This window comes from Chelonoidis abingdonii, chromosome 8, assembly GCF_003597395.2.
Source record: "Chelonoidis abingdonii isolate Lonesome George chromosome 8, CheloAbing_2.0, whole genome shotgun sequence".
Classification (NCBI taxonomy): domain Eukaryota; kingdom Metazoa; phylum Chordata; order Testudines; family Testudinidae; genus Chelonoidis; species Chelonoidis abingdonii.
This window is the reverse complement of record NC_133776.1, coordinates 11607072-11629881: the sequence shown is the minus strand read 5'-3', so window position 1 is coordinate 11629881 and position 22810 is coordinate 11607072. Positions and strand designations below refer to the sequence as shown.

The following is a 22810-nucleotide window of genomic DNA, read 5'->3' as shown; positions in this document are numbered from 1 at the left end:
GACCACTAGAAGGAACATATAGTTTGACCTCCTGCAGAACATGGCCCGAGAGTCCTGTGATTCCAACCCAGCGCTTGCCTGGTCCCAGGTCAAGGAGAGATGTAAGAATTTACTAGCCCAGCTGCTGGGGAGTGATGGGGGACCGTTTTTATAAGCCCCCTGGAAAGAATTAGATAGATTCTATCTAATGTCAATCGGCCCAACTTCCCCTCAACAGCTCAGGGGAAGGGAGCTGAAGGATTCCCAATCCCCTGCCCCAGCTTGCTTCCCATGCCCCTCCCCTCCTTGCTGTTCACCCTCCCCTCCCTTCCCAGCCTCTTCTGGCGCTGCCCTCCATCCAACCTCCCCGGGGCTCCTCCTCCACCCGCCCTCGGGCTCCCCCCTTGCCAGGACCCCGGGGCTTTGCAGCTGGGGCCGCTCCTGCTGCCCTTGGATTAAAAATAGCATCTTCCCCGCTCCGCCCCCGGGCCCGGCTCAGGCCGCCTCTCTGTGCCCCGGGCCCGGCTGCGCTCGCTCTGCCTTCCCCTCGCTCGCGGTGCGGCCGGCGGGGCAACATGCAGCGGGCCGCGCTGTTCGGGAGCGGCAGGGATGCGCAGATGGCTGCGGGGGACCTGGGGGAGCTGCTGGTCCCCTACATGCCCACGATCCGCGTGCCCAAGTCAGGGGATCGGGTCTACAAGACGGAATGTGCCTTCTCCTACGAGTCCCCGGTGAGTGCAGCAGCCCCGCCGGCTGCAAACCTGCCCCGCTGCACCCCCCACCCCCGGCAGGCAGCAAACTCCCCCCTCGCCTCCTCCCTAGGCAGCAAACCTCCCCACCCGCCTTTCCCGCCCCAGGCAGCAAACCTTTTCCCCCTCCCCCCGGGCAGTCAACGAACCTCCCACCCCGGCAGGCAACAAACCTATTCCCCCCCCACCCGTAGGCAACAAACCTCTTCCCGTCCGCTTTCCCCCCAGGCAGCAAACCTCTCTCCCCATCTTCCTCCAGGGCAAGCAGCACAGCTCATCCCCCGCACAGGCAACAAACTTCTTCCCCCCCTGGGCAGGCAGCAAACCTTCCCCCTCCCACCTTCCCCCTTGGGCAACAAACCTCTTTCCTCCCCGCCTTCCCCCCAGGCAATGAACCTCACACCCCCCCCATCTTCTCCCCGGGCAGGCAACAAACCTCTCCCTTCCACCTTCCCCCCGCCCGGCCGGCAGCAAACTTCTTCTCCCCCAGGCAACAAACCTCCCCGGCACCTTTCCCCTAAGGCAGGCAGCAAACCTCTCCCGCCTTCCTCCCCAGGCAGCAAACCTCCCCCCTCTCCTCTTTTCCCCCAGACAGGTAACAAACCTCCCTCCTCCTGCCTTCCCCCCCACTCCAGGCAGGCAACAGACCTCCCCGCCTTCTGCCCCTGGGCAGGCAGCAAACCTCCACCTCCCCCACCTTCCCTCCTAGACAACAAACCTCCCCCCTTCCCCCCTCGGGCCAGCAAGAAACCTCCCGCCTCCCCCCTCCCGGGCAGGCATCAAACCTCTTCCCCCCCTTTCACCCCCTAGGCAGTTATCAAACCTCTCCCCCTCCTACCTTCCCCCCTGGGCAGGCAGCAAACCTTTCCCCCCTGCCCCCATCCCATAGACAGCAAATCTCCCACTCCTGCCTTCCCCCCCTTGGCAGGCAGCAACCCCCCAACTTTCCTCCTAGGCAGCAAACCTCCCCTCCCCCAGCAGGCAGCAAACCTTCCCATTCTCTTCCTCCCAGACAGCAAGCCTCCCCCATTTCCCTTCTTCAACCCCCTCCCCCTTCACACTCATACACCCTGCTTCATTTCCCTTCTGCTGCAACCTCTCTACTCCCTTTACCCCACCCACAAACCTCCCCTTTTCCCCTGCTTCCTCTACCCTCCGCCCTCACTGCAAATCTCTGGCAGCCTCTACTGCATCTTCCCTAGGCTGGAAACCTACCCCCCCTTCCCAGTTGCAAACCCTCCGCCCCCCAGTTTTCTCACTCTTCCAAACCCAAGCAGCAAACCTCCCACTGTTGCATGGTTATCATCTTCCCCTTTCTCCCAGTCCACCTGCTGCATTTCCCTCTCCTTGACTGCAAGCCCCTCAGGATCCCCCTTGGGTAGCCCCCCAGGCTCCCCAGTGCTGTAACCCAGGCTCTCAACCATCCCCTTGGGCTATTAACTTCCTCCTCATCCCCAAGTGCAAATCTGTTTCCTGACTGCCTGGAGGGGTGGGGGAAGGGATGGGGTTGTCTGTCTTCGGAGCAGCTTTGCTCAGCAACATTTGAATTGTGTGGATGGGTGGGGAATAGATGGGAGCGTGCCAGCTCTCCCTACTGCATGATTTTAGAGGCATTGCAATGTGCAAGGGACTTTGAGATGCATGTATTATTTTAAGTAGAAAATTGGTTTTAACCATCTCTATTTCCAGAGCAGGGTTCTGGCTGCTGAATGTGGGCTTCCTTCTTTGCAATCCAGCTTCCCTCAGTCCTTGTGCTTCCCAAGCTGGGGTTTGTTTTATTTTCCAGTCACAGGCCTGTCCTGATTTATAACTGGTCTGTTGCAGCTGAATAGATCCTTCAGCACAAATCAGTGGCAGATTGTGTGAGGTGCTAGAATTTCCTTCCCTTCCCCCCAAAGGGAATTTGACATAATTGATTAGACTCAGATTTTTTTTTTCCTGGGTGATTTTGCTATTTTCTGGACCATCCAGTCTGTGCAGGTCACTTGCAGAGGTTATCTGGGTACATCTCACTTAATCAATTCCCTGCTATTGCAGGGGCTGCAAGCTTTATTGTACCTTCGTCCTTCCTATTCATAGCCTGTAGCACATAATCATTTAGTCTCCTCTGGGCTGTAATACTTTGGTCTAATTTTTGTTGTTAGGCTTAGTGTGTCAGTGCTGGGGGGTATTGGTGGTCTGTGATATAAAGGAAGTCAGAGAAGATCTAGTGGTTCCTTCTGGCCGTAAACTTTGAGGCCCTCAGCAATTTCCTAGCAGGAGCGCCGCCAGCTTTTTTGCTGCCCTAGGTGGCGGAAGGTCCCGCCCCCGCAATGCCGCCCCTGACAGAAGTGGCGGAAGGTCCTGCCCCTGAAATACCACCGATGACCGAGGTGGCCGAAGATCCGGTCGCCGCAGTCAGTACCCCCCAAATGTTAGCACGGTTGCGTAATGGGTTGCACAGGCCCTGTTTCCTAGAGTCTGTGTGCTCTTTGCTGAGTTGTTTTAGCTTTCACACAGATAATGAAAGGGCCAACAAATGTTGTCCTTCACATATGTTAGTTGGCAAATGCACATGGATGGCTCTGTTTTCCTGCTGGATCTCTACTTATTCTATTGTTTTAGGGCATCCTTAAGAAGCCCTCAATGTAAAGGGTCTCAGTCAACTTGAAAATCACAATTTGGCCTGAAACTTGTTTATCTCCAATAGTTGCAATTAGTCTAGAATCACTAACACTGAAAGAAGTTAGTAAAGTATCCCTCTCGCCCCAGCTGCTTTTGTTTGATGTCAAATGAACACTGGATGTGTGGTCACTTTCACTCTTTACCATGTGTTAGTCAAGCCATGATCCTGCAGTTGGATCCATGCAGGTGATGACTTGAGCTCTTGCAGAGCACCAGACTCTCAAGGGTGCAGTTGTTCAATTGCAGGATGGGTTCCTTAATTATTTTGGCCCAGATCCCGAAAGATATTTAGGTAGACCCCTAAATATGATTTCAATGGGAAATAGGTGCCTAAATACCTTTTAAGGATCTGAACCTTTCCTCCTTGCTGAAAAATACCCTTATAAACATTAACACTGAAGCAGAAAATCCCTTAATTCTCAGTACATGCTGTATTGGAAATGAAACTTTTTTGAAATTGCCTGATGTAAAAGATACATTAAAGTCGGCTGTGTCCTTTTAAATTACCCAGAGATGGAGTGAGTACTAGATACGGAAATAAAGTTGCAGCCTGCGATGAGCGAGAGAGAGAAATCTAAAGGACATACAGATTCTGAACTGCAGGGTTTTCAGTTTGTGCTGCTCTGATTTTTGGATGTTTAATCCTTCTCTCTTTGATATTTCTTTTTAATTTGGAAAATTAAAAGGGGCTTGAAAGGTGACTCAGCTGTCTGGTGTTCATCATGTCTAGTGGAAGGCAGGTTATTTTTGCTCACATACTTCAGTTCTCAAGTGTCACCCAGCAGCCTTCCCTGTGCTGGGATGTGTACTGATTAAAAGGGCCAAATCAGACTCTACAACAAAGATATCAAATATTATATGGTCATTGGGATGGAGTGAGGGGGAGAGAGGCACAAAAGCAATGTGTCTTAAAATTTACTGCTTGAGCTAGTACCTAACTAGCTAGTACCTCTAGGATATTATTGCTTGTAAGAAGTTTCTGGTAAATGGGAAAACCTGGCAAATATCATTATAAATTAAATGGAAAATTCAAATACAACCTCATGTTGCACAGCAAAAGAATTTAATTATCACCTCCAGGGAGGATTTTCAAAGGTGCTGCGCTCCCGTTGTCTTCAGTGGGAACAGAGTTAGGCCCAGGCTCTTGAAAATTTCACCTGATACCATTACAAGACTCCTTGTTTAAACAAGTTTGTAGGTATCCAGTGGGCCAAATTGTCTGCACCTGGGCAACCCCAGTGATTGCAGAATCAAGCCCGATATCTGTTGTCCAATGTTCCAAAAGTTTTAGAAACCTTTTCAAATCATACCAGTCCTCATACTTCTCTGGGTAGAAGATTCATTTCAGAATCCTATGCCTTACCTGTAAAATGAGTAGCATGATACTAACTGGGTTTAATTTCTAAGACAACTAATGCAAGATACTATGAGAGATAAAGCAACCCAAATAGTCACTTACACATTTTGAAAATGGCAAAACTTCATTCTCCCTGTTTCCTTTTTGAAATAGGAATGTGGGCGGTAATTGTAGCTCAGTGTACAAACAGGTTGTTGTCTTGGTTAATGGAAGACATTTGCCATGGTGTGCTTTGTGTTCAGTTAGTTTGCTAACTTGTTTTTGTGTGTGGAAATATATAAACTCCAGACATCCAGCTTTTTGTTGATGTGTATATCTAGCTTAGAAAGAAGAATGTAGGGTTGCTTCTGCAGTATTAAAAAAAAGATAAATATTAACAAAATATCCCTATCAGTTGTGTTACCTGCTGGCATTTTTGCTACTGGTTATATTTTCAACTCAGGAGACAATTGTTTCCCCCTATAACATTCAATCCCAGTTAATATTCCCACATGTCCTTGCAATTTTTTCCAACTCCATTTGCTTCGTTTGTAACTGTTCAACAATTCACACATGTTCTATATGGAATCAGCTCTTGTAAGATTCCTTGTTCTGGCACTTTTCTTCAATACAAGATTTTATTCCCAGGGTTTGTGTCATTAACACCATAAAACCATCACTCATAAACTGCACCCTCGATTTTTTTCTCTCCCAAGAAAGTAAATTTCCTGGGTATTTTGAGAGCTTGTATTGCTGTCAATTTATTCATGATTTCTGTCACTGGGAATGAGAATGGTCTAATGGTTGAAGCTCAGGACTGGAAGCCAGGAAGTACCAGCTCTGCCACAGACTTGCTATGTGATATTGGGAAAGTTACATATCTCTCTGACTCCGTTTCCCCATCTGTAAAATTGAAATAATATTGCCCAGCTTCATCGGGGGTAATCTGAGGATTAACCTGCTGAAGTCTGCAAAGTACCATGAACTCTAGAAGGTAGAAAGTGTTATCGTTCTAGTGGACACAGGAAACTGGTTACTTATTGGAAAGAGTAGTAGGTTTTGCTAACTATCTCAAGAAATATGGAGCCTTATGATCTCCAGTTTTTAGTCTGATTTTCTGTGGTGAAAATCTGAGCAAAGTTATTTTTTTTTATTATTTTACAAAGAGTGTCGTTTCTTTAGTGATTTCAGAGGTGTGAGTATATGAAAAGAGACATTTAAGATACCTGTATCTTCCCATACAATATTTACCCTAATCAAACAATTTGTCATACGGGTGGCGTTTTCAGAGGGAGTGATCAGATAGGCTTCAGTGGTTCTGTTAAACAGCTCTAGGGTCTGAAATCTACAATCTTCTTCCTTAAACCTGCTACATTAGAACTGAAGAAACATTTCCATGTTTTTGACAGCCATGGTGACATTCTGTAGGCATGTTAGCTGCAAAAGAAATTACTGGCTGCTCTAAAGATAACTGAATAGAAAATGACCCTTGTAATGTCTTATTTTTTAACTAATTTTCATCTGCTAACAAACTTCTGCTTTGCCTTGGCAAATCCATCTCGGATGCTTTGCCTTTCATTCTTTTCACTGGGATTCTTAAGGAAAGGCAGACTGTCTACAAAATGCTAGTTGCCTCGTGTGAGTATGTATGATCATGTCTCCCTCTAGTGGCTGGCCCTGCATAGTATAATAGCCTACTGCTTTTTCATAGCCCAAACAGTAGCAGCCTGTAGTTTTCACTTTCAAGGTCTAATGTTGAGTCCACTGTAATGACTGTGGTATGTGTGCAACTGTGGTGTGTTTTGCTAGGTTTTCTACTTTCATCAGTTTGTCAGTTGTGACTTCTCCTCTTCCTTTGATTGGAGCATCAGGGTAGGTACTCCACCTTCCTGAGAGGCGGTACCTATGTTGATGGGAAAAGCCCTTCCATTGATATGGTGCTGTCTACACCAGGAGTTAAATTGGTATAACTGTGTTGCTCAGGGGATTGGATTTTCCACACCCCTGAGCGACGTAGTTATATTGACATAAGTTGCTAGGGTAGACCAAGCCTAACAGAGTCTGCCCAGATATTGCATTATTTAGGGGAGTAGGAAAAGCTATATTTAAATAATTTTAATTCTCTGCAGCACGTGTTCAGTGGGGCACCAGACCCTGCCATAACAGATGCAAAACCTGCAGCCATATCTCCACTGCTATGATGATGAATATCCCCCACAATACACCTTTCAAGATGTATAGGTCCTTCACATGCTTATCACAACATGTCGTGTACCTCATTCCATGCAGTAATAACTATGTGGGTGAGATGAGACAATCACTACATGTTCAAATGAACGCTCATAAAAATGATAAAAGACAAAAACACCACATCACCCATGAGTGAACACTTTTCACTTTTCACACATAAGGGGGACATTTCTGCTTGTCATGCTGGGGGAGAGGGAGAAGGGTCTTCTCCTGCTGTGCCCCCCTCCACCCCCCAGCATGTTCAGCCACTGTCTCTGGCAGCTGGGCAGGGAGTGGATGTGGTGGGACCAGTTGCTTCTCATGCTGGCCGCTCTGGGTCCCTGTTCTGTGCAGTGTGGTGGCTGCCTGCAAGATTCCAAGTGAGGAGGCAGGGGCTTCCACTCCCCGCCCAGGCCAGGCTGCCAGGGACAGGGGCTGGGGCCGAGTGAGCTGGAGCCCCCTCTCCCCACAACACATTTCAGGCTCGTTCAGCCCCTGAGCCGAGCCAGGCCATGTCCCAGCCGAGCTCTCTCAGGCAGCCACCTTCAGTTACATGAGAAGTGGTTCTTTCTCTCTCTGCATCCGGAGTCGGCTGTCAGGGGACAGTGGCTGAACATATCCTGGGGTGGGGGGGAGTGGAGCAGGAGAACGACAGAGTCCCTCTTCCCCACAGGTAACTGGTGGGATTTTCTGCCCTGGCCCAGGGAAGTGGGGCTGGAAGTTCTTCCCATAGGAGACGTGGGGTGGTCACATTCCTCCCCTTTACATTGTGCCCTCCGCCCGTATCAGGAGGCACACGTTGTCAGTTACTCCGTATCTGATCTCTCTGTGCTCATCCTGAAAGGAAACCTGTACAACTCCTTCAAAAAGCATGCCTGAGAGCTTACATTCATAATTTTACTAGACACTAAAAGGCATGGACTCAGTAAAGACACTGGATTTATGGCTCATGGCAACACGCCTTCTTTGCCCTATGGCTGCTGAAGTACTGCCCACTTAAACTTGAATGGTCTCTTGCAACATGTGTTAACTCTTTATGCTTAATAGTCTGTTTTACCTTGTGTTTAGTTGTAATACAGTAACTCCTCACTTAACGTTGTAGTTATGTTCCTGAAAAATGTGACTTTAAGCTAAACGATGTTAAGCGAATCCAATTTTCCCATAAGAATTAATGTAAATGAGGGGGGGGGTTAGGTTCCAGGGAATTTCTTTTCACCAAACAAAAGAAAAAGACACACACACACACACACACACACACACAGTTTTAAACAAACAATTTAATACTGGTACACAGTGATGATGATTGTGAAGCTTGGTTGAGGTGGAGGAGTCAGAGGGTGGGATATTTCCCTTACTGCTAAATGATGAACTAGCAAATGGCTGAGCCCTCAAGGGTTAACTCTCACTCTACAAGGCAGCAGAAATGAGGGAGATATGTGCATTTCCCCTTTAAGTACACGGCCTTGTTAATTAGATCAGCTTGCTGAGACCGCAGCTGCTGCAAGGTCCCTCCATCCTGAGCCCTGGTGTGTCCCCCCTGCTCTATGGAAGATGGGGTAACTGGGGTGCAGGAGCAGGGGGGGAGAGGGACACCCTGACATTAGCCCCCCTCGTCCTGCCCTTCCCCCTGCACAGCAAGCAGGAGGCTTGGGGAGCAGCTCCAAGGCAGAGGGCAGGAGCAGCACATGGCAGTGGGGGGAGGGACGGCTGCAATTGCTAGCCTCCTGGGCAACTGCTGCACAGGGAACTTAGGGGAGCGGGAGCTGATAGCGGGGGCTGCCGGTCCACCTTGATTCCAAGCCCCCACCAGCTAGCTGCAACAGACTGCTCTTCCTGCAAGCAGTAGACAAAACACGCAGCTGCCAAGCACCGTTAGAAGGGAGCATTGCACAACTTTAAATGAGCATGTTCCCTAATTGATCAGCAACGTAACAACAAAAGAACGTTAACTGGGACAACTTTAAGTGAGGAGTTACTGTACTCAGAGTATCTTTCCCAGGCCTGAAGAAGAGCTCTGTGTAGGCTCGGAAGCTGGTTTCTTTCACCAACAAAAGTTGGTCCAATAAAGATATTACGTCACCCACTTTTTTTCTCTACATACATATTGTTATGAGCTGGGAGAAGCCTTGCAATGGGTTATGTTAAAACCTGGTTCAAACTGATATGTGAGTGAGTTCTCCATTTAAGATAGCTGTAAGAGACAGTTATGGGACCACACCTAAAACAAAACCCAAGGGCTTGTCTACACTTTAAAGGCTGCAGTGGCACCACCGTTGTGCTTAGGTGAAGATGATACGTACACCGAGGGGAAGGCTTCTCGCATCAGGGTAGGTACTCCACTTTCCTGAGAGGTGGTACCTATGTTGATGAGAAAAGCCCTTCCATTGATATGGTGCTGTCTACACCAGGGAGTTAAGTTGGTATAACTGTGTTGCTCAGGGGATTGGATTTTCCACTCCCCTGAGCAACGTAGTTATATTGACATAAGTTGCTAGGGTAGACCAAGCCTAACAGAATCTGCCCAGAAACTAGCGCTACGCCCTGAAGGGGTGGAGGGTTCGACTGGCTATTGTGACCAGGTGGGACTGGGTGTAGATGTGTGAGAGAACACACAGAAAGAAACTGGGAAGAGATAAGACTGTCTGGGAGCAGGGAAAAAGCAAGAAAACCAAGCAGTAGCCTCCACCTGTGAGCACAATTGTTACCCTGGAAAAAGCTAGGGAGAGCCTTTGGTTCTGGTGTTAGCTAAAAGAGTTTGGGGACCTGGAATCAAGAAACTTCTTTTTGTTCTTGGTTCCTTCTGCATTCAGAGGCGCAGGATTTTGTGTATTCTTTGTAAACAAACAAGATTGCATCAAAGAAGTATCTGGCTGCCACCAATTTCTGTTCCCAACTGAATCACCCACAGAGCCCTGAATTTTGATTACCGATTCGGGTCAAAAAAGAGCAACAGTGTTATTTGTTTCAGAGTAGCAGCCATGTTAGTCTGTATCTGCAAAAAGAACAGGAGTACTTGTGGCACCTTAGAGACTAACAAATTTATTTGAGCATAAGCTTTCGTGGGCTACAGCCCACTTCATCCGGATGCATGCAGTGGAGAATACAGTAGGAAGATATATACACAGAGAACATGAAACAATCGGTGTTACCATACATACTCTAATGAGAGTGATCAGTTAAGGTGAGCTATTACCAGCAAGAGAGAGAGAAACTTTTTGTAGTGGTAATCAAAATGGTCCTTTTGCAGCAGTTGACAAGAAGGAACAGTAGAGGGGGAAATAGTTTTACTTTGTATAATGACCCCTCCCCTCCCAGTCTTTACTGAAGCCTAATTTAATGGTGTCCATTTTGCAAATTAATTCCAATTCAGCAGTCTCTCGTTGGAGTCTGTTTCTGAAGTTTTTTTATTGTAATATTGTGACTTTTAGGTCTGTAATTGAGTGACCAGGGAGATTGAAGTGTTCTCCGACTGGTTTTTGAATGTTATAATTCTTGACGTCAGTTTTGTGTCCATTCTTTTACATAGAGACTGTCCTGTTTGGCCAATGTGCATGGCAGAGGGACATTGCTGGCACATGAGGGCATATATCACATTGGTAGATGTGCAGGTGAACGAGCCTCTGATAATGTGGCTGATGTGATTAGGTCTTATGATGGTGTCCCCTGAATAGATATGTGGACAGAGTTGGCAGCGGGCTTTGTTGCAAGGATAGGTAATAGCTCACCTTAACTGATCTCTCTCGTTAGAGTGTGTATGGTAACACCCGTTGTTTCATGTTCTCTGATATATAGATATAGATGTAGATATATATAATCTTCCTACTGTATTTTCCACTGCATGCATCCAGTGAAGTAGACTGTAGCCCACGAAAGCTTATGCTCAAATAAAATTGTTAGTCTCTAAGGTGCCACAAGTACTCCTGTTCTTTTTGCAGTGTTATTTATATAGAGCAGGGGTTCTCAAACTGGGGGTCATGCCCCCTCAGAGAGTTGCAAGGTGGTTACATGGGGGTCGTGAACTGTCGGCTCTGTGGGGCTGATAGCCCCGAGCTCCCATTAAATTAAATTACCCCCATTTTTAACTTGTAAGGGGGGGGTCAAACTAAGATGCTGCTGTGTGAAAGGGATCCACCAGTACAAAAAGTGTGAAAACCACTGATATAGACTATAAGTATGTCTTGTGCACTACATAAAAGACAAGATCCCTGCCCTTAAGAACGTGCAAACTTGCTTAGGCAAAACATGACGCAGGGAGAGATGACATCTGAAAAAGGGGTGGAAATTGGAGTGTCAATGTGTTATGTTCAGATTTTGCATATCTTAGACATATCTGCTCTGAACATTAGATCTTGCATGTGAAATATTGCAACTGCAGTGCACGCTGCCTGTCTGACATAGATTGTTAGTTTGGTCCTATAGCTCACTTCCACCGGTTGCAGAGAGGGATTTGTTTTAGCAGCACAAAGCTCAGCCTTGTTGCAGCTGGAAAACCTTGCTGCTGATGACAGCTTCTAATATAGATCTTGCTGACTTGGTTTTGTGAGTGGGGAGCTCAGTAATGGTTATATTAGGAGAATTCCCAAAGGGTTCAACTGCCGTATGCTTTGCTGTTTATCGGACAGTACAATGTAGACTGAAGTCTTTTAGTGAGCGTGTAATTCGCATCAGTGATCCTGTTGCATGTAACTTTCTAGTAATAACAGTATTCTAGTCACTGGCTCTCCCTTAGGTCAAAGTATCTCAACACAGATATGAAAACCTTTTGTCTCTTTTTAATGATGGGCGGGGGGGGGGGGGGGGGGAAGCAAAGCAGAGCAAAAGGTGACAAGAATTTAATAAATCTGGACATTGCTCCAGACAGATGATTTTGGCTGAGCTGCAAAGTGGCTTGTTTTTCCTGTGCTGGAATTACTGATGTGGTGCATTGCTTGGTTGCATGTGTCAGATTGCAAAGTATGAGCAGCGATCCTTGTTTAGATATGGCTGAAGGTCTTTAGTTAGGTGGTGGGGCACATCAGGACCACATTTTTGTTTTCATTGCGCTCCAGGAAGATATTGTAGCTTACACCTCTCTGATGGATGAGTTCTTTGCTGCCTGGCAGTGCACTTTGATACTAAAACTAACCAGATGGTTACTGCTACACCAAGTCTCTAAAATAGCCAAGTATGAGTAGAATTTGCAGGGGTGACGCACGCAGCAGCTCCCATAAGAGAAACAGCCATGCTGCTTTGGCTATCCACCAGGTTGGGGTTTTCCTTACATAGCTACACAAGGACATTATAAACACGGGCAACGGTGTAAATCTGGGTATTACCAGCCATCAACACCATCATTATCATTGATTGAACTGCAACTGAGCTTCATATACCATGTGGTTATTCAAAGGCCTTCAAATGTCCTTTGGACAGTGGTCCCGAAATTGTGGGGTGTTCCCCCCCTAACAGGGCCCAGCAGGGTCTGGGCCAACCCCAGACGGAGGGTGGGGAGGGAGCACCACCCAGCCCTACTCTGCCCCCAACTGTGCTCCGGTCCTGCCCCAGCCCCTGGCTGAAGCTGTCGCTCCAGGCCCCTGGCTGCGGCCTCGCTCCTAACTGCCGACTTTGGCTCCAGCCCCTGGCTCTACTCCCAGCCCCCAGCCCTGGTTCTGGGCCCAGGGGAGCACGGACACATTCCGTTATGGGGTGGGTGGAGCGCAAGAGGAAAAGTTTGGGCACCATTGCCCTACGAGGACTAATATCTGCTGGATCTCATGGCAGAATATAATTTCTGTTCCTGTGTCACAAGTCAGGAGTGCTCCATGAGCCTCTTTTGTCTTGCCATCAGAACTACTCAGTAATATAGAGGCCATGCTCCTGCTTGTGAACATGCCTGAACAGATTGCTTCAGAATGGTGAGCTCTCTAGTTCCATGAGAGGAACTGCTTTGACTTACAGAAGCGAGCAAACTTTAGAATGGTGGTTAGGTTTCATTTTAGTATCTCTGTGTAGATACTATCAAACGGAACACAGGAATTTCCATGCTGGATCTGACCAATAGTCCATCTATCTCAGTATTGTGTCTCCAATGGTGGCAAATACCAAGTACATCAGAGGTGGTGTAAGAAACTGTCAACAGGCAGTTAAGGAGTAATCGGTCCCAAGGGAAAGTTTCTTCCTAACCCAAAATACCTAAAAGTTGATTTAAGCTGTAAACCTGAAGATTTATACCCTGTCCAAACCTCTTGTTTATATTAGTAATATGTAGCATTGTATCTGGATATTGTGTGAATAGAAATGTCTGATCCTTTGTTGAATCCTTCTAAGATCTTAGGCCTTGGGTACACTGGGGCTTTACAGCGCTGCAACTTTCTCGCTCAGGGGTGTGAAAAAACACACTCCTGAGCGCAGCAAGTTACACTGGTGCTTTGCACAGTGCCCCAGCGCTGCAAGCTAATCCCCACGGGGAGGTGGAGTACCTGCAGCACTGGGAGAGCTCTCTCCCAGCGCTGACGCCACGACCACACTCGCACTTCAAAGCGCTGCCGCGGGAGCACTCCCGCGGCAGCGCTTTGGAGTTTCGAGTGTAGCCAAGCCCTTAGTGTCAAAGATCTTTTGTGGCAATGAGTTCCCCAGGCTAACTGTATTGTGAGTGGGAATGTATTTCCTTTTAACTGCTTAAAATTTGCCACCTTTCAACAGAGTTGAATGTCTTCTTGCTCCTGTGTACCTGATGAATAGAAATTCCTGACCTCCCTTCTCTCCGACATCTGTTATTTTGTATACACTGATGACAAGACATAATAAAATAAAATAGTGACTGTTTAAAAAAAAAAAAGGAGGTGTGAAGTTATAGTTTGGACTAGTCCAGTTGCTAGCAGCCTTGCTCTTATTCTCCTCCTGTCTTCCATCTTCCCCTTCCCCACTCATTTTTTCTTGTGTACCTCTTGTCCTGCCTTTTATTTTTCTCTCTCTTTTCCTGCCCCCCGACTCCTGTAGTTTGCTTATCTTCTCCCCACTCTGCATTTCCATATGTTTTGCCTTTCATCCCTCATTTGTGTGTGGTGTTCTTTACTGCTTCATTTGTTTGTGTCTGCATCTTGATTAATCAAGTGGCAGGCTTGTGTCTTTGTTCTTGCTGAGTAGCTCTTTGACTAGATTCCAGCACCCAATGCACAGTATTTAATGCAGGATACTATATCTGGTTTACTTGGTGGCTGGGATGTGTGTTTTTTTGAATTGTGCCAGGGGCAATCTTCATGTGCTTTGTATTCATTCACTTTGACATGATTTGCTTTTATTGTTCCACTGTAGTAGCAATGGAGAATGTGAGACACCTGCTTTCTTTTCATTCCCCATTGTAAGCCATTACGTATTGTTCAGATGATTATTAAATGCTGAAGCTTCTGCTATTTTTTGACCTTTTAAACATTTATGAGATAGGAAGGCTATCACTTCATTAAGCTACTGTCAGGTTCCTACATTCTGGATATTATAGAAATTCTCTTTTAACCCTTCCAAATACGGTAAAGATTGTATTATAGCTGTACTCTTTTATAGCAGGAAGTTTTTGGTTGGCCGCAAGCAGACTTGTGATGGTGATCACAGATGATCTGTCTCTCTCAGGAGGACCCTAAAATTTTTCACTGTCTCATCATTTCTGTAGGGATAAATCTTAGTTTCGTTGAAGACTATGGCAAAACTCTCATCAGTTCCATTGGCTTTAGGATTTGTCCCTTAATGCAAGAAATCTCAATTAGAGATTAGTTGTTGGTGGATAATCCCCTGGTAACTACTATCATCTTGTAACATCTGAGATAATTATTGAGGATCGTGAGATTTGATGTATTCTTCTTTGTCTTTCCTGTGGTACATACTGGGTATGTTTTACGATGTGACTGTTCACCATGTTAACGGCTCTGTAACAGCCACATGTCCTTATACATTATTATCCTAGTCACGTCAGGAAATGAAAATGTTAAACCGTAGATTTCCCTAGGGGACTGGATGGCTCAGGATTGGCAATAGGATACAGGTCACCGGTTCAAATCCAAATCAGGTTGGTAGGGACTGAACGGCATTAGCATCTTATAGCTGTTGGTGTCCTGTGTGCTTGAAATGAGATGGTGATCTCATGCTGGTTCCTTGTGGATTGGTGCTTGTGTTCCCCAGCCTTCCCATCACCAGTATTCTTGCTCCATCTCCCTCCTGACTCCCCAAAGTTTGAAGGGAGGTGGACCCTATCATGCTTTAACTTTATACCTCCATGGATTCCCTTCCAGGAAAGCCTTTTCCGGCCTTTATTTTAACACAAAGTACTGTCTAAATGATGATATAAGATAATCTTTCTAGACTATCTGCTTTTTGGAAAGCACTTAGCACACTGTGGTCACTCCTGCAATGTAAATGATGAAGAACAGTAAGCGGTGTTGCAAGGAAAACTTGCATTTACTCCCAATTTGTGGGTGCATGTTGTTACAAAGACTTCCCTGAATCTTTAGGGGATTGAATGGGTGAGAAGGCTGCACTAGTCTCTTACTAGAAGGTCCTTCTAGGTCAGGATCAAGGCCCTCTGTCAGAGCAGTGGGTAAAAGCTGCCACCTTAACACTGTCTTAGGACTTTGAAAAAGTAAAAGAAAACACTGTCTCCAGATGCTCCATCCCAGAGTTTACGCTGATCCCAGTGCATGTTGGGACAGGACTTTGGTTTGTTTAGTTCAGGCTGAGTGGATACTACAGTAGAATGGGCATGATCAATAAAATTCCTCTTTATGCACCTCACTACTGAACCTTCATGATTTTGGTTGTAGAGAGCTCCCAGTCCCTGGGAACAGTATATTGTTCCTGTGTGCAGATAAATAGTGTGCTTGAGTCTCTGGCACCTTTCACCAAAACAAAAATGCACTCACATTTAAAAAAAAAAAAAAAATCAGTAAAAAAGTTTTTCCACCATAGCCTCTTAGAAGTCTAGGATGAATGTTGCCTCCTTCCAGGCCATATGGTATTCCCTATAGGTGAAATTCACCAGCACAACGCCAAGGGCCCCAGTTAGGCCCTCGGAATAGGGCTCGAATGTAGGCCCTCAGAATAGGGCTTGAATGGGTGTTAAGTGGCGCAAGGGCCTGTCTCTCTGCATAGGGATGAATTTCATATATCAGAGAGATCTAGTCCTTATCATTAATGCTGTTTTACCATGACTGTGTTAGACTTTTGAACACAATGTTTTCTTCTGTCCAGGTTGTGTGAGAGAACAGAGAGAAATAACTCTCCTGTTAGTAACCACCAGCTAACTTACGCAGCTTCCACATTTAGCATATGTCCCGAAAATGTCAAATAGTTGCAGTAGCCTTCTTACCAAAAGAGTTGAGTGCTCTCATGGAATCACTCTGGGAAAAAAGAGAACGGAGTGTCTCCGAGAAAACAGAATTGTAAACAAAGTTCCCGAAACACCTATCCATTGACAATGGGATATATTTTTATTTAGGTCAAGCATCCACAGGCTTCCTTTAGCTGGGATGCAGCCTTGACTTTTTGTGACAATGCTTTAGCTGTGGAGCTAATAAAGGGTGTAAAAGCAAAGGGACAAGGAATGACTGCATATGTCAAGTGCCTTCCATGTTTCGTATACTAAAGATCTATGTGTGTATTTGTCTGCAAAACTCTATGCTAGAGGTCAAACAAGACTATCATAATGGTCCCTTCTGACCTTAAACTGTGTGAATCTATGAAAACATATATTGACCCCCACGCTTCTGCTCCAGGCTCCACCCCTTCCCCAAGCCCCTGCCCCTGCCCTGCCTCTTCCCACTCCTGCTTCACCCCCGCCCCTCCTCTTCCCTGAGCGCTCCCCATCCCCACTCCTTCCCCTCCCTCCTGGAGCTTGAACGCCGCAAATTAGCTGTTCGCAGCGCTCCGAAAGGGCTGTGATGGAGGGAGAGGAGCTGGTAAGCGCAGGGCTGCCAGTGTGCAAGAGGTGAAGAGGGCATGGGGGGAGATTGGTGCCGGTGGGTGCTCCACACCCACTAAATTTTCCTCGGAACACGCACCCACAGAGTCTACACCTATAACCAGGACAGCAGGTAAGAATGGGTCAGCTTCTGCACACCCAGGGCACTCTGCAGTCGCCTTACCAGGCAGAAGGCAGGGGCCATATTCACAGAGCCGAATGTGCCGGCGTAGGGGCACCAGTTTAATAATACTGCATTGGGCCCCATAAATCCTAAGGAGGGCCATGAATAAAATGCATAAATAATTTTTTCCTGCCAAGTGGATCATGAATAAAACAGAGATGAGTTAGCTATATAGTTTAAAGACATGACATCTGGGTGTAGCACACCCATCGTAGTTTCTAGGCACTGGAGTTCTGAATGGATGGGTGGGCTGATCTTAGGTTTGAAAGACCTAGACAACCCTTCTTCTAACTCCACACACTTCTGACGGATCCCAGCAGGGTCAGTTCAGCCTTGTGAGACAGAACTCTGCAGGAGAAATGCAAACCATGCAGTTTGCTATTGCGGATCTTTCAGGTGAACCTGAAAAATGAAAGGTGCATCTGTTTTGGTTCATGTTAAAGATACGATATTACTTTCCATAAGAGGGAAGTTTTTGCCCAAGAGTCTTTAGATAGAATGTTATTCTCTCTTCTCTCCTCCCCCCGCTTGCTCATCTCCACCATTGCTACTGTGTAGTGTTCTATTCAGCAGTTTTCTGACTCCTGCTCTCCATCACAGAAACAGCAGCATTTCCCTGGTGCTGTATGTGTATAAGAGCCAATCCTGCTGTCCTTTCCAATGCCTGCAATTCCTGCATAAGTAGCCATATTGACAAGAATGGGAACATATGTGTAAATAAGGACTACTTGTATGAAAGAGAGTTGCATGATCAAGCCATGACATGCTTTGGGACCTTGTAAAGAGAGATGTGGGATAAGTGGTGGAGCAATGTATAGCTGCCTTTGAGGGGAGGATATGAAGTAGCTGACTTTCAGCAGACGGCTAGGATTGTGCTCTGTGTATGCATCTGTAATATCAAAATCTGTTTTAGTCCAGCTTCATCTTGCATACGTAAAGTTCACAGCAGTAACCGTGGGATGTTCATCACAGATCAGTGTCTACAACAAAGCCACTGAGATGACAATATGAAATTATAAACTACCCTGGCTGTCTCTTCCCACCTCCTCTCTCTGATTTAGCAAGAGTGCCCCGCAGTTTGGGCATGACTCTGTATTTTCTTTTCATACATACAAACTCCCATGTAGAAGACAGATGCCGCCCCCCAACAGAAACACTGGCTCAGTGAATACGTGGCCTGTATTAGTGAGCATGTATGGTAATCTGCATGGTGCAATACCAGCAACAGCAAGTGTATAAATGATATTTGGTTACCTGAGGGAATGCTCCCTAGAGAGGAAGAATGAACTTGGGCTTCACTAGACTGGGACTTGTGAGACTTGGTCCAATTCCTGACTTTGCTACAGATTCATTAGGTGACTTTGGGCAAGTTACTTAACTTAAATCTGCATAAGTTCCCCATGTGTAACAAAAATACAGATACCTTCTTGCTCCCACCATCTGTCCAGTTTGTCTATTTAGACAGCATGTGTTTAAGTGCCTAGCAAAAGGGATCGTGGTTGAAGCTTCTAGACACCATTGGGATACTGCTGCTTCTGAAGTCTAAACTGTGGATAGTACTTGTCATGTCCAGGTTAGTCTTTTAACCAAGCTTTTTATGAGCGTTAGGCTGATGGATTTCCTTTTAGAAAATCAGGAACTAGGGGCAGTCCAAAAAAAGTGGGGGAAGGGTGTCACGTTTTACCATAAGGATGAAGGATCCTCATAGAAAGGCAAAAACAGGGTGAAATCCTGGCTCCATGGAAACGAATGAAAGTTCTGCCATTGACTTCTCCAGGATTTCACTGACAGTGTCTGGGAGGAGGGGGCCACGCGCAGAAAACAGTATTAATGCAAAATTGAGCTTGGCTGACAAACACTAGTTGCTTAAATTGTGTTATAGACCAGTCATGAAAATGTTTTTTTCCTCCTTAAGGGGTTCCTGTAGTGAGGAAAATGGTTGAGAGATAGTGTTGATATTGTCTCCATTTGATTATTGTTCTCCAACTTCGGAGAGCTTGACTAGTAAACATGGTTTGAATTTTGTATTTTTAGCCTAGAAGTTTGCACGTTTGAGGTGAACTGGATTAATAGGCCCAATGCTTGGGGAGGAATTTAGTCAGGCACTAAATAACCCAGGCAGTTTTAGCACTATCAGCCATTCAGAGTGTTCTTTCATCATCTCAGGTGACTTTGAAGAAAACAATGACTCCGAACTTGGGAGAGTACATTTAGTCCTGTTTCCTGTCCATAGTTTTGATGTCTAGGTTTTTCACATACAAGAGATACAAGAGCACACCTATCCCTGTAACAATTCGTGATCAAGAATGATGTGTATGTTCCTTATGTGTAACATTTGAAAGCCATTGGTGACTCTTGTTGCTCAATACACTAGCAATATCTAAGCTAGCTATGGGTTACTTCCGCTAGTGGTGTTTCCAGAGAATCAGAAGTGAGATGTTTTGTCATCCTGCAGTTCAGAATGCAAGGAAGATCAAAGTGCTTTTAAAAGGACCTCCCTTTGTTCTGCACCACCTCCATGGAACAATAGATACATTTTTCAAGCCCTTTCTAGTAGTCTGATGTCTACTAACCAGGTGACCAGACCTATTAGCAGCCAATTCTGAATGATTTTGGAGGGAGCTGGTGGCAGTGGGATTCTGGGGCAATTCCCTGGTCAGTGAGGCAGCCTCAACACCCAGCTACTGGGAAAGAGAAAAGTACTGAGTTGCTTTACCTGGACCTTCCTGGGGATTTCAGTCTTTCTAATCAATCTAAAGGGGGTGTAACTCATGATTCTCCTCTGCTATACTTGTTTTAAGTTTCCTTACTCTATGATTAGGGCCAATGCCTGCCTCTGTTCATAGATGTCTCAAACAGAAGCAGAGCAAAACCCAGATGATTCTTAATAATTTCACTTTGCCCAGTGGATTCTAGACAGGAGCTGTGAAACAGGCCAGAATCTCGGGAGTAACTCTGTACAGCTTGGTAAAGCAATGATCAAGAGAAGAGGCACTGAAGTAGTCAGCTAGTTTTCACCCTTAGGAGGACAGCTCTGCACCAGTTCCCATTCAGAAGGTTATCTTTGTAACCATAGGGCTAGAGATGTTATATTATTTCAAATGAAAGGTTAGATTCTGCTGGTATTGATGGCTTAGCAGCCTCCCCTTTCCCCCAAACTGCTCACACTTGCCAAGGTATACCAGTCTTTTGCAAAGGATGAATAGTCAAATGGGTTTTTCAAGGCCTGCTACTAGACATCAGGTCTTAACACACTTAGGCTATGTCTACACTACCACTTATGTCAGTATAGCTTAAGTCACTTAGGGGTGTGAATAAGCCATCCCCCCGGGCGACAGTAGTTACACCAACCTAACTGTTGGTGTAGACAGTGCTATATTGGCGGGAGATCTTCTGCTGACATGTCTGCCACTGCTTGTTGGGGGCGAATTAATTAAGTCAATGGGAGAGCTCTCGGCCGTCGGCCTAGAGTGGCTACATTAGAGAGCTTATAGCTGCACCAGTGCAGTTGCGTTGCTGTAAACTCTTTAGTGGTGCCATAACCTTGTTAACCTTCGGTGTTACAGTCACTGTGGTCCAATCAGCTGCTGGTATACATTGTCACATGGTGTGGAAGATTCTTAAAAGGAAGACAATTCTCTATGCTCTATAACCTGATATGTAAGCGTATGATGTGCTAATGTGATAAGGGGAGGGTGCAAAAGGTTGTGATTCCTAACTGTCTCTGCTTACTGGTGTCTCTCTGTCCCATTCAGTTCCTTCTATACTGTAACTGTTTTCTATGATTCCTTTTAGGGTTCAGAAGGAGGTCTCTATGTGTGCATGAACACGTTTCTGGGATTTGGAAGAGAACACGTTGAAAGGCACTATCGAAAAACAGGACAGTGTGTATATATGCATCTGAAACGACACGTGATAGAGGTGAGATTTCTAGCTTCCAGACCTGCTGTTTGGATAGTTCTTATACCTCCTATGCAAGTTCAGATAAAGTTTCTGGGAGATGGGCCAAACCTGAAATGTCAAAGCTGACTCCCTTTGAATTTTGGGCCGGGTAGTGGTCAAATTCAGATCCTTGGGTTCAAACTCAACTGTGCAGTTTTTATTCAAACCGCCAGGGGCCAGATTTTTAAAGGTACTTAGTTACCTAAAGATGCACATTGGTGTGTATGGTGATTCTTCCCCCCCCATCCCCCAACACCTAGGTGTTTAATTCCCATTGCTTTTACTGGGCATCTATGCTCATCTTTAGGTGCCTAAGTAGCTTTACAAATCTGGACCAGGAGGCCTGTACACTGGTTCTGGTTCAGATATATTTGGAATCTTCTAAGAACAAGGGTTTTCATGAGAGTTTGGCTCAAGCTGGCAGAAATTTACTCAGAAGAGTGAACCTTAGTCCTCACTGGGCTGTAATCCAAACTGTAGCCTGAAATGGACCCTAGATCCAAACACTGCTTCCTAGATCAATCTCTTATAATACAGACAAGCTTCCTATTAGTTATACTTCCCTAGTGTTACTGGATTACTATTGATATCAAATGTTAGGGTCAACTGTGTGTTTGCACATGTGCATGTATTTGTTTGGTGTTTGTATTCTAATACCACGGGTGGTTAATGAACTCTGACCCAAACAGAGCGGAAGGGACTTGGTGTGGTTTGGTTTGATGTGCCACTCAGTTTACTTTCCAATGTAGCTTTGAATCTTTGGGCCAATTACTGGGACTGAGATAGTTACCTAAGGTGGGACAAAGAGTGCTTCCTGTTGCTCTACAGCAGTGATCTTTTTGGCTGATCGAGGATCTCCCTTGAACTTGGAAAAATGTCCTGTCCATTCTTACTTTATCAGAAGAGTGGTGGCTGCAAGTTGGGGTGAGTGGGTGTATGCTACAAATTAGGGGAATCCTCTGTCCCTGGGCAGTTGGGAAATAACTGCATTTCCATCACACTGTTACTGTAAACTTGTGGTAGACTGGGCAGATTCTAGTAAAGGTTCTTTTGGTGAGTGGATTTGGTGCTAATGAAAGGTAATTGCTCTGACTAGAGCCAGGTGGGCAGAAGTCCTATTCAAGCTTACACAGGAGTATCACCCCTAGCCTCCAATGTCCTTGTTGTTCTAGTCGTGAGAGTCTGCTAGGGTACGTCTACGCTACACGCTGGATCGGCAGGTAGCGATTGATCTATCGGGGATCGATTTATTGCATGTAGTGTAGACACGATAAATCGATCCCCGATCACTCTCCCATCGACTGCTGAACTCCAGCTAGGCGAGAGGCGGAAGCAAAGTCGACGGGGGAGCGGCGGCCGTCGATCCCGCGCCACGAGAACGCAAAGTAAATGATTCTAAGTCGATCTAAGATACATCGACCTCAGCTACACTATTCTCATAGCTGAAGTTGCATATCTTAGATCGATCCCCCCTCCACCTAGTGTAGACCTGGCCCTAGTCTTGCCAAAGTAGATGGGAGGTTTCTGTATAAATCCAAATTAGGGTTAAAATGGGATCTCTAAAATCCCTTTGCTTGTTGTGTTGACAAGGATTTGAACCAAGATCTCTAGAGATGAAAAGCAAGTACACTGATGTTCACCTCAGTGTCAAAGTAAACATAAGCGGCTACATCACTGCAAAGACACTCTTTCCCTACTGAGGAATCTCAAGTCTTCTTTGTGAGTTGCAGCTGTACCATCTTTTGTAGGACATTGGGAGAACTCAGCTGCCAGGTTCAGCAAGATTGGGGTAGTATGTGGCTAGT

At 46.0% G+C, this 22810-nt stretch overlaps 1 protein-coding gene across 1 annotated transcript in view; it reads left to right on the top strand.

Annotated features, from left to right (window-relative positions):
* The first annotated feature begins 494 nt into the window (after positions 1-494).
* Positions 495-22810, top strand: part of USP13 (ubiquitin specific peptidase 13) — a 100222-nt gene continuing 77906 nt past the window's right edge. Inside the window, exons 1-2 of the mRNA XM_032783664.2 lie at positions 495-710; positions 20859-20984. Coding sequence (XP_032639555.1) covers positions 555-710; positions 20859-20984 — 282 coding nt within the window. The 5' untranslated portion in view covers positions 495-554. The remainder of the gene's footprint in view (positions 711-20858; positions 20985-22810) is intronic.